Source organism: Grammomys surdaster, unplaced genomic scaffold (assembly GCF_004785775.1).
Source record: "Grammomys surdaster isolate TR1022 unplaced genomic scaffold, NIH_TR_1.0 170, whole genome shotgun sequence".
Classification (NCBI taxonomy): Eukaryota; Metazoa; Chordata; class Mammalia; order Rodentia; family Muridae; genus Grammomys; species Grammomys surdaster.
The window spans coordinates 8,612,241-8,623,932 of NW_021604618.1; the positions used below are offsets into that span (position 1 = coordinate 8,612,241).

Below are 11,692 nucleotides of genomic sequence, written 5' to 3' on the forward strand. Positions count from 1 at the left end.
GGGGGAAGGGGAGGGGGAGGGGAAGGAAGGGGGAGGGGAGGGGAGAGGGAGAGGGAGAGAAGAAGAGGAGGAGGAAGAGGAAGAGGAGGAGGAAGAGAAGGAGGAGGAGGAAGAGGAGGAAGAGGAGGAGGAGGAGGAGGAGGAGGAGGAGGAGGAGGAGGAGGAGGAGGAGAAAGACGAGGAGGCTAAGCCAGAGTTTATATGGGCCTCAGGTTGAAACTAAGACAGAGAAATATGGGGAAATTCTTCCTTTCTCAGAATGCGAATCTTTGCCTGGGATTCCCATTGCTGAGCTTGGCACTTGTTAACACACAGCCAGGGGAGATTTGAGAAAAGCTAGGTATTAGGCTTTTATTCACAAAGAAGAAAATTAAGACCCTGAAATACATAGTGAAAATTCTGGAATTTTGAGTTCTTTTTTTAAAAAACACGGAAATATTATAATAATAGGTTTTCATTTTAATCCCAGGTATGGTGTATATGGGCTGCTTCAAACTGTCCGCAGCAGCTGGCTATGATTTGCCTCATGCTCTAGCAGAGGTGTGATTTTACCAGCTACAGATAATCTCTACAATTATGTGATATTTGGAATTCTGGGGACTTTTCAGAGGGTATATAACTGTTAGTACCCCGAGAGATGGGGTGGGTGGGCTGTTGGTTGTAGTCATGCTCAAAGAAGTAAAAGAAGAAATTAGATATCTGGACGGTGAAGATCAAACTGGTCCCCAAGGTATGCTATGCCCCTAATCATCAAGAAATAGTTTAACATTAGAAGTGCTGCCCCCTTTCCAACCCCTGACTTTATTCAGGGATCTCTTTCCTTTCCTCTCTATCCTTTCTTCTCTCCTTTCTAGTGTTAAGGGATTTAAAGGGTGGAAGAAAAAAAGACCTCACAGAGTAACAAAAAAGCAGGTATAGCACTGAGTTGATGAGCTACAGTCGTGCCATAGCCTTGGCCTCCTGAACTCATCCAACCTGATCTCCAGCACTCCAGTTGTTTCTCCTGGAACCTGGGTGTTTCTAGCACCCATGGGCATGCCTGAGGATGAGTGAGGACTCAAGCTGCACCCAGAGGATGAGGTAGATGCTAGAGGTGCCCAATATTTCTTAACTCAAGAAAGACTTCAATGATAGTCAGTTTCATCTTTAAAAGGCCACTGATGTTTTGTTGGGGTTTTTTTTGGGGGGAGGCGGGGGTGGGTAGAGGTTGTGTTGTATTTTTGTTTTAGTTACTATTTGGTTTTGTTTGTTTGTTTAAACTAAGATTTTACTATGTAGCTCTGTCTGGCCTGCAACTCACTATGTAGACCAGGCTGGCATCTAACAGAAATCAGCCTGTGTCTGCCTCCCAAGTGTTAGGATAAAGGTACATATCATCACACCTGACTAAGACTACAGATCTTGAGGGAAAAATAATATCAATACTATTCAAATCTTTCCATAATACAGAGGGGGAAATACTTCCCTACTCTAGAGACCAGCATTATCTTTACACTAAAACAATCCTAACGTTTTTCTTGAATAGAATACAGCTGGGTGTGGTAGTTTATGCCTGCCTTTCTAGTACTCTGAAGCCTAGAAAAGGTTGTTGTAAGTTCAAGGCCAGCCTAGGCTACACAGTGAGTTTGAGGATAGCCTTAATTACAGAATATGATTCTGTCTCAAAAAGAAAAAAGATGGATTAATATCCTTTGGGAGCCTAGCATTTCCTTTTGTAAGTACTAGAAGGGGTGGAGAAATGGCTCAGTGGTTAGCCACCACTTCTCTTGAAAATATCCCAGATTCAGTCCCTAGCAGTGGCTCACAACTGTTTCTAACCTCAGTGCCTCTGCTGACACTTCACACATACATACGTATAAAATTAAATTAAATTATATATTTAAAAACTACTAGAAAACCAGACCTGGAAGGCACTTACATCATGAATATGCTAGAGTTTATCCAGAAGCAAAGCCTAGCTCCCAATTTTCTATACTCAGTTACATTGCCTTGATAAAGGCTAATAAATAAAAGTTTTCTCTTCATTTTAATATAGACAAGAAAGTAAAAAGTCATTGTAAAAATTTACAGCAAACTAGACTAAGAAGGTAGTTTCTTCACCAGATAAAGGGACTCTGCAAGACAAAAATGGAACTATACACAGCATCCTAGGTCACAGTGAAAGACAGAATGTGGTCCTTCAGATGGAGTCAACGCAAGGATACTCCAACAAAGTTCCCATTGAACAATGTGCTGGAAGTGCTAGTCTGTGTGATCAGGCAAGAAAAAAATTCAAAACACAGATTTAAAAGAAACAAAATTGCCTTCAATCACAGATAAAGTGATTTTCCACTTACAAACCCCTCAAAGTTTTACAAAATGCTACTAAAACTAAAATGAATTTGGAAGAATTCTATAATAAAGTTTGTTTCTTTATTTATGTGGCTTTAATTTATTTATTTATTTATGCACATATGTCTACATACCATGTATGTTCCCACACAGAGTCTACATACTCTGTGTTCCCATAGAGACCAGAAGAGGTGCCAGATACTCTGGAACTTGAGTTATAGGTAGTTGTGAGCCTCCATGCGGGTGCTGGAAATTAAATTGGGTTTTCTGCATGAGCAGCCAGTGCTTTTAACTTCTGAGCATACGCTCCAGACAAATAGTTAATATTCTTGAATCACATTTGTATATACCAATAAAACATTTAAGTACTGCTTACCAAAGCCTTGAAAAATATGAAATACACACACACATGCACACACACACACAGAGGAAAACCGTAAATATATGCAAAGACCTGTGCCAGGCACAGTGGCCCATGCAAGCAATTCCAGCACTCTGAAGGTTGAAGCAAAGGAATCACTTTCTCTGGCCAGCCTAGTCTGTGAATGAGTTCTGGGACAGCCTGGGCTACCCAGAATGAAAGCCCATTTCAAAAATCAAATAAACAAACAGTATTCTCACTGTCTGATTCCAAGACTTTCTATGAAGCTAGGACAGTGGAACTCAACTGAGGGTGATCTTACTCCCCAGTGGACACTTAGAGATGTCTGAATATTATTGTGCTGACAGCTGAGGAAGGACCATCTATAAAGCAAAGGCCAGGGAAAAAAAACACCATACAATGCTCAGCATAGAACCATGCAACGACACATCACTAATGGCACTAAAATTAAGAAGCCATGAACTAGAAAGGTCATGGTTTGTGCTGGCATCCAGGGAGAAGCAGAGATGAGAAGAACAGGCCACAGAGTCCAGATAGAAGCCCCAGACATGTGGTGCCAAGATAAGTCAATGGAACAACAATAACCCTTTCAAACCATGGTTCCGGAGCAATGAAACATCTGTATATAAACCGTAGCCTTGACGCTTACCTTGTACAGTACATACAAATTAACATGAACGGATCACAATCCTAAAGTAAAGATAAAAAACATGAAATTGCCAGAAGTGTCACCTGGGGCTGGCTGGAAGAGATTTCTATCCTAGAATACACACACACACACACAAGTCACAGTCCTTAAATGTAAAAGTTGATAAAGGTAATCCAATTTAAAACATCTGTTCTTTGAAAAACAGTATTAATAAGATAAAAGCAGAAACCCACAAACAAGGAAAAGGTACCTTGACAAGGCACATATCTGATAAAGGCCTGACAAAGAAAATTCAGACAAAACAAGCAATCCAATTGTTCGAATTCACAAAAGATTTAACAGACAGGAGAAGAAGAACATGAAAAGAGACACAATAGCATTATTAGTAATCAGAGAATTGTAGACTAAGACCACAAGGAGATAACACCAACCAACTATTAACAGTAGTTAAAATTTAAATTAAAGGGGGAAAGAATCAGACAGTCCCAAGTACCCGCAGAGATGATGACAGGCAGCTAAGACTCTCACACATTGCTGCTGGCATGCAAAACTGTGCATCGTCTTTGGAAAAGACTTCGACAGCTTGCACAAGGTTAAACACATACCCAACACTGGACTCAGGATTCTACCCTAATTCACTGAAGGGGAAGAAAATTGTCCAAACAAAGCCTCCTTGGTCAAAACCTGGAAACAACCCAAATGTCCATCAACATGCATAAGCCAATTATGGTGTGCTGGGATACTATTCCACCACTAAAAAAAGAAATTAGGATGCAGGCAATGACGCATGATGCTTGAGAATGTGAGAGAAGCTACACACTGTAGGTCACACACGTTAGTGATTCCATCCTTGTGATCATCTAGAAAAACCAAAATATGAAGGATAGAAGTGGTGTTTCTACCCTTGACGGGGCAGGAGGAAACTTCTGGGGGATGACAGAAATGTTCTGTATCTGGATCAAATGTCAAAACCTTTCATGCCATGCAGTTAAAAGGGGTTGCGTTACCAGATGTTACGTATGGTGTAACTGATGTAACCAGATGTGACTTCATAAACTTGACTGGGGGAGGAGAAAGGTTGTGGAGATGGGACTCGGCTGGCTGAGTGCTTGCCCAGCATGCACAAAGCCCTGGCTTGGCTCCAGCACCACATAAACAAGGCACGGTGGTGCGTGCCTGTGATCCCAGCACTCAGGAGGTACAGGCTAGAGTGATTAGAGTTCAAAGTCATCTTGAGCTACACAGAGAGTTTGGGCCAACCTAAGCTACCCTGTCTGGAAATCAAAACCCTGTGTGGCTCCTCGGTGTTCACCCTTTGTACAGAACAGCATTTCAAAAGTCTGAATTAGTCGGTGACCTTTGCAAACAAGGATATTGAGAAGTCGGAACGATGGCCTTTGCAGTCCCAATCCCTCACAGGCTGTCTCTGAGGTCTCACAGGAGGGAGACAGTCTGGTCTGTTTTGCTGTCTGACCTGACTCATGAGGGCGTTTCACTGACCTGCCACTCCACCCACCAGCTGCTTAAAGGACAAGGCCCAGTCTGGTTTGATCTTCCTGAACCCCCACAGTGAGAGCCTAGTATGCCCCCAGGTGCCTGCTAACTACTGTCCAACAATGCAACTCAACACCACCTCCCCGCAGCTGCAGTAACGCTAACTCTCAACATCACCCAGGTGCTGACTGCTCCTTTGGTCCTGAAATCCCCAAAGAGTCACTGTCCATGGCAGTCATCCCATAATCTTGAATAATGTGTCCCTCTGTGTGTTTAGAGATCGTCTCTCATATGTTGTCAAGCAACGAAAATGTTTTAAGGTCAATCCAACCATTCATTTTTGTTTAAAGAAGAGTAGAGTTGTTGTTCATTGAGAGGGGGTGTGTGAAAACGAAGTGGGTGTGCGTGCACTCAGCATGCTCCCAGGCCACAGTCCAGTGATGTAGGACGGGCGAGGTCAGCTGCTATGGGCTTCTCCAGTTGTCATCTGCACTTGAGAAGCGAGTTTCTACTGTGACTTTTATGGAGAGATGTGGGGCAGGAGTGGAGCCCTAACTCCTGTTCCACATCCGTGTTAAAGCACAGTTCCCTGTTTCCAAGATCTCCTTTACTTGGTCACGGGTAGGGTGGGAAAATGGGAAGGCCTGAGCTATCCTGCAAGTGACTTCAAAGTGCCAATAATTGATACATACTGTTAAAACTTGAAATGGGTTTGTTTGGGCCACTTCTATTTGAGGTGGGGAGGGCACTAACGTTACAATTTCCTTACCTTTAATGCTAAAAGGAACAAAAAATGTGATTATATATAACTATATCCACTTTTTTTTTCATTTGCAAGGGGGGATGGTGTCTGCTTAGTTAGCTGTATAGAATCTCACTGTGTGTCCAAGGCTGGCCTCAAGCTGGCGATCTTCCTGTGGCAGCCTCTCCTCTTCCTTTCCTACCCTTAAACTTCATCACATAATTCTACCAGGTCTGTCTTCACAACACGGTCACGCTCCCCTCTGCTCCCCGACCCTTTCCCATTTCCACTGTCTACATCGTCTTCATCCTCAGCTTGGATTTCAGCCCCATGACTCCCTCAGCCTCACTTCTCACTGCTTTCCTCTGGTCCATCAGTTCTGCACCATACTCTCTGCCATTCTCCAGCTACCTCAAGCCTTGCGTGTATGCTCTCTCCACCTGGAAACTCCCCCACCCAGCCAGCCACTGTGCTCCCTTGTCATCTCATCCCCAGCCCTGCCCTGGCCATCCAGTATAAATAAGCATGGGTATAAAGGTGCCAACCCCCACCCTGCCTTATTCTCCCTATAGAACTCACTATATTTATTTATTATTACTTGCTACTAAAAAGGGGTCTGTAGACCGGAGTCGTCAACATAATCTGGACACTTGTCTCAGACCAACTGAATCACACCCTGAATTTTAACAGAATCTTCAAGTGATTCGTATCCTCAGTCAGCTTTGGAAAGCACTGGACCGCTTTCAAATAGTGTAAAAATGGGACCTTATTTGGATTCATTACTATCACCCCAGGGTATTGAAGTATCAAAACACAGACTGGATGACTGGATGAAATGAATGGGTAGATGAATGCATGAATGCATGCATGAACAGAATGTAGAATCTATGGAATGGGGCTCTGATTTGGTGGCATGTAAAAGAAGGTTGGGGAAGAGCAAAGATATTCAGGGTAAAGCTAACTCCCGGTTGTGGTGTACTAAACTGGAGAACCCCTGACATCAGCAGACCCTTCTTCAAATAAAGCAGCTGCTCACAAATTAGTGAGTTACTAAATGAAATAATCTAACAGAATTGACCAAGTTGAAGGGAAGAAATGTAAGAAGCTGAATTGTTACTAGGTTCCTAGTCCATCACCGTAAGCACTAGGGAAACACAGCTGGCTGAGGATGAATATAGTGGCTGCAGAAGCCACCCTTGGAGGAGGGAAGCCTCAGAGCAAGGCAGGGTGCTGGGTCCTCCTCCACCCTGCGTTCTGGGTGGAGGCTTTTACTTTTCCTTGACCTGGACAACCCACCGACCCTTCAGAGCCCCACCCCCACCCCTCCTTAAAATGAACTGCAGTCCGACTTTATCAGCTCTGCTCACATAGTAGTAGATAGAGTTCAAGTCCCTCTTCAGGAGAGACTTCTGCAAAATGGTGGCTCCATATTCAAGTCCATACCCCCCCATCCCAGCACCCCATCTGGCAAAACGAACATGCAGGCAATTCCTACCATTTGCATGAGAGCAGCAGCAGTCTGTGAGCAGCTACATGTCAATCACTGTTTTATACTTGCCGCAGTCACCAAATCAGTGCACCCACCTAATAATGGTAGTGCTTTTGTTACCCCTGTTTCACACAGGAGAGAGAAACAAGGGTCACAGAGGCCAAGGTCACACTGAGCAGAGGCCCACAAGGGATGAGCACTGTGCCTGCATACAGTGGACACATTAAACGTTTGCAGATGTGAACTGAACGGGAGGCAGTTAGGAAAGGTAGGATGACAGATTTGCACACTGTCACTGTTCCCTGCAACTCAGATGGCAGAAGAGAATGAACCGCCCTTCAGAAACTTCTCTCCTAGAATAGAAATGACAGAAGCCTGTGAGCAGGGGCTCCATGGGACAGAGTCGGGAGAGGGTACCTTCAAGAGAGCACTAAGTGTGACCGCAGATTTCCCTTTATGTGGGATTCAGGCAAAGAGACAAGGAGCGTGGTGGTGGAGCTAACTTAGAACACTGCAAAGGCCCTGCAACCAAGGTGCTAGGATTCCAGGCAGTATTTTCTAGAAACAATCCTATTTTTGTCCATTTCTCCAACGAAGGCAGATGTTTGATTTAGCCTTGTTAGAAATCAAGAAGCATAATGATGCAAATGACAGGCTTAGAGGCAGTCAGGACTTCAAGCCAAACGTGCCAGGTCACTGGTTCGGACTCTCAGATAACTCTGCATCAGACACATGCTGCAGAGATCAGCGTGGAGCTGCAGCTGTCCATCAGAGCAAGCTCCAGACAAGGTGGAAAGTCAAATGTCCCCAGCAAGAGTCACCTCTTCTCCCATTTCCCTCCTGACAGTGCTTTCTCCCACAAACTTTTCGAGATGCCTTGTATGAGGTCCAGGCCTCTCCTAGGCTCCGAAGAAGCTAAAGTCAGAGAACATGTGAAAGAAGAGATAAGGTCAGACTGGATGCCCAGTATTCACTCTGCCATCAAGAAGGCAGTCATGAGAATGGAATCCGTGGTAAAGCCACAGGATGCTCAGAGGCAGACAGTGGAGCCACAGGTAGCCGTGTCCATGGAAAACTCAGCATGGAGGGTAAGAGTAGAAAAGGCACCCCCAAAGCACAGGGAAACCAACTCTAATGAGAAGCAAGAAAATAAAGGGCCTCAGAGAACAATTGTCTGAATGACATTCACTTTCATTCTGATTGCAAGAAAAAATGGGGGGGGGTCCCAGACTAAGAGCAAAAGATGAAGATGACAAGTCCTCTAGAGAAGGTTCTGGCTGACTGAAAGACGAGCCAAGCAAAGACTCGGAGATTGAGAAGGAGCCAAATACGAAGGTTGGAAGGGAGATCAGAAATCCAAAACCCTGTCAAAGAAAATGGGCTGACATGGGGCTGGATGGGGCGATACAGAAAAGCTAAATTTCACATGTCACAGATGGCTGAACAGTTTTCAGTCTGCTTTCAAATGAGCAACATCCAAGGGGGGGGAAGCTCTCAAATGGTTTACAGAACTATCAAGAATTGGATGCGTGTTAACCAAAACCTCTGTGATTCTGAGCCAGTGGCCACTAAGTGACTTCCTTATGCCTTCCTCATGACTTCTCTCTCAATAGTGTGTCACATATATAAAGCCAGGGGACTGGAATCCCCAGAAGGTCAACTATTGAACTCTGGAACTAATATGAAGAATCACAACAAAAACTCCTTATCACACAGACCCCTTGTGTCTGTGAGTGTTAAGTGAATCAGAGGAAAATTAAACAGTTATATAGATATAGCCAACCATAACACTTAATTTAAAACTAGTATAAGCTCCTTCAAAACCGGGACTTTCAATCTGATAGGGGGAAAGGGAATACATGGGCACGGGTGGGGGGTGAAGGGGTTGAGGGACTGTTCTCCTTGGTCCTCACTAAGAGCTGCAACACTACAGAAACTCATTACCTAAAATAAGAGATTTGTGTTTGATAAGCTGAGTGTTTCTGTAGCCCAGAATTCCATCACAAACACAGAAGCTTGTCCTTTACTGGAGTCATAGTAATCATTCTTATTTCAAAGACCATGGCTGACCTCGCAGTGTAAGTTTCAAAGCACTTCGGCAGAATAATTCCGCCCAAATAGTTATAGTAGATCCACAAAATTGTCCACGGAATTACAGAAATCTGTTTCTGAAAGATCGTTGGTAGTCTGAGCATCAAGCATGACTGTTCTTCAACAAGCCTCTTGCAAATAATAAATATACACTTGATCAATGCCTGAACCTTTTGCAAAATGCAATCAATTATTTTAAGTACCTCATTCTCAAAAGGAAAGGGGGGAAATCCTGTTATGAGCAAAGGGGGAAACGCTATTTGATACAGAAATTGCTTCAAACTCTCAGGTCATTCCTGGCAGTTAAGACAAAGTGAATAAAACATCCCCAACACGTCCCACTAAACAGGTCCCTTTTATGCTATCCTAACTACGCCATGTCTAGCTAAACGAAGCGTGTTTATGGGACCACCAGAAAGCATTTACAACTTGTCCAGAAATTAAAAAAAAAATAAAGATAAGAACGTGCCTCTTTCTTCACCGCCCACGATGCCTTCCCAGAGACAGATTTCTGACAGCTCGCCCGCTGTTGCAATTGCTAAGGGCAGAGAAAAGCCCAGTGGTACTGCAAAGAGCCCACCACCCACCACCTCGCCGTTAAGCTTCTCCAGACTCCGCCGCGGGCGCAGAGCAGCTGCCAAGCGCTTACCCGAGTCAGCCCGGCAGTGCCCGGAGAGGGCAACCAGCAGCAAGAGTCCCAGCAGCAGCGGCCGCAGCGGCAGCCGCAGCGGCAGCACATTCTCGGACCCGCGGGTCCCGGAGCTCCTCACGCCCTGGCAGCGCGCGGCGATCCCGCCCGCTCCGCAGAGCCCTTGCTCCTGGGGCCGGTCCCTGGGCTCCCGCGCCGCCAGCCCAGCTTCGCTCCTGCCCTGGGGCTTCGCCTCCTGCAGAGCCATAAGGACTGTTCATACATCCAGGCCGCTGCCTCGTTCCACACCGCGCCGGGGAGCCCAGCCCTCCGCGCACCGCTCCTCACCGGGCATCTCGGGCCATGGCCCGGGAGTCGGAGGGAGGCAGGAGGTGCGAGCTGTTCGCTCGTCCTGCCTCGGTCGGAGGCGGGCTCAACGGAGCCGAGGCTTCAGGAGTGCAAGTACCGGGGTTGCATGAGGGTTCCCACGGTGCGGCGAGGGTGGGACGGGCGGCGCCCCGGTCTCCTCCCCGGTACCAGATACTGCACCTCGAGCGCGAGGCTGCGAGACGCGGAGAGACGCGGACCTGGCTCGTGCAGCGTGCCTCCTGCCGCCGCCCCTGTGCCCAGGTCTCTATCCCTGTGGGTTCACTGGATCGTTGGGCTCCGGCTGGAGCCGCGAATGCTACTGCAGCTCAGAGCGGCGCCTCATTGACAAAGAAAGCACGTAGCACCGGAGCGGGCGAGGGAGGCGAGGCAGGCGCGCGTGCGCGCATCCCCGCGCGAAACCACCGCGCGCGCCCCGCTCCCGCGCGCGGGGCCTGAATCCTGCCCTGCATCGACGAGAGAGGTTCTCGTTAAGGGGAACTTCTCACCGCCCAGGGTCCTCAGATCTAGAGAAGAAAAGGTCGGCGGGGATAGTCCTCTGACCAAAGAAGGGACTAGACACTGTCAGGGTCAACGTGCTGAGGGAGCTTCAGCCTGCATCTTGGAAAAGCTCTCTGAGGATGAGCAGGAGAGCTTGGTGCAGGTCGTTCACTACTACTCTGAGGAGCTGCCAGACATCTGCCTGCCAGATTTACCCCCAAAGAACTAAAGCTGTTGTAACCTATTTGCAATGAACGCTGGAGTAAATAAAACACATTTTAAACATTTGTCGTAGCCATACTATGAGAGAGGCAGTGCACTGAGCTTTGGGACAGCTACAGGCATTTCCAAAAAGTCTTGCCCAAATAGGCGAGCTGACTGGTCAGTCCCTCCCTAGTGAAATGAAAGGGCAGAGTCAGCTGAGTTGCCCTTCTGTTCTTACCCTTGTTCTGCATCTATACCCTTGAGCAGGCTACCTAGTTCGCAAGTGCGTCAAGCTCCCTTCAGTAATAAGTTATTTGCCCAGCATCCATGGCTTGCTGGCTACTGTGTCAGGCAGTAGGCATATAAGCAGTGAGGGAAAAGCATTCACACTGACCTGGCCCTATTATATGCCGGGCCCTATTCCAGACACTTGGACAACAGCCGCAAACATAATCCCTATAGGTAATAAACTGACTATCAGAGAATGCTAAAAACAAAAAAAGTCTCAGAGAAAACGGTAAGGTAAAAATGCTAGAAAGTGGGGATGGAGGTATTGCAGCAGTAAACAGGATGAAAAGAGGCTTCCCTGTGAAGGTGACATTTGGGAGAAGACCAGGAAGAGGTCAAGGGTCAAGGCAAGCTGAAGGAACAGTCTAGATAAAGAGATTCATAAGGGCAAAACCCTGAGGCTAGCCTGGCCTGGTGTGTTCCAGGCACAGCAAACTGGAGGAGGATGCTTGAGAGATGGGAGCGTTCTCTCTCTCTCTTTCTCTCTCCCTCTCCCTCTCCCCCCTCTCCCTCTCCCTCTCCCTCTC

The 11,692-nt window shown here is 46.5% G+C and overlaps 1 protein-coding gene across 1 annotated transcript in view; it reads right to left on the reverse strand.

The window, feature by feature from the left end:
* Kiaa1549l (KIAA1549 like) overlaps positions 1-10,074 on the reverse strand; it is a 265,407-nt gene extending 255,333 nt beyond the window's left edge. Inside the window, exon 1 of the mRNA XM_028767135.1 lies at positions 9,828-10,074. Within this exon, the coding sequence (XP_028622968.1) occupies positions 9,828-10,074 (247 nt within the window). The remainder of the gene's footprint in view (positions 1-9,827) is intronic.
* Between the last annotated feature and the right edge of the window lie 1,618 nt (positions 10,075-11,692).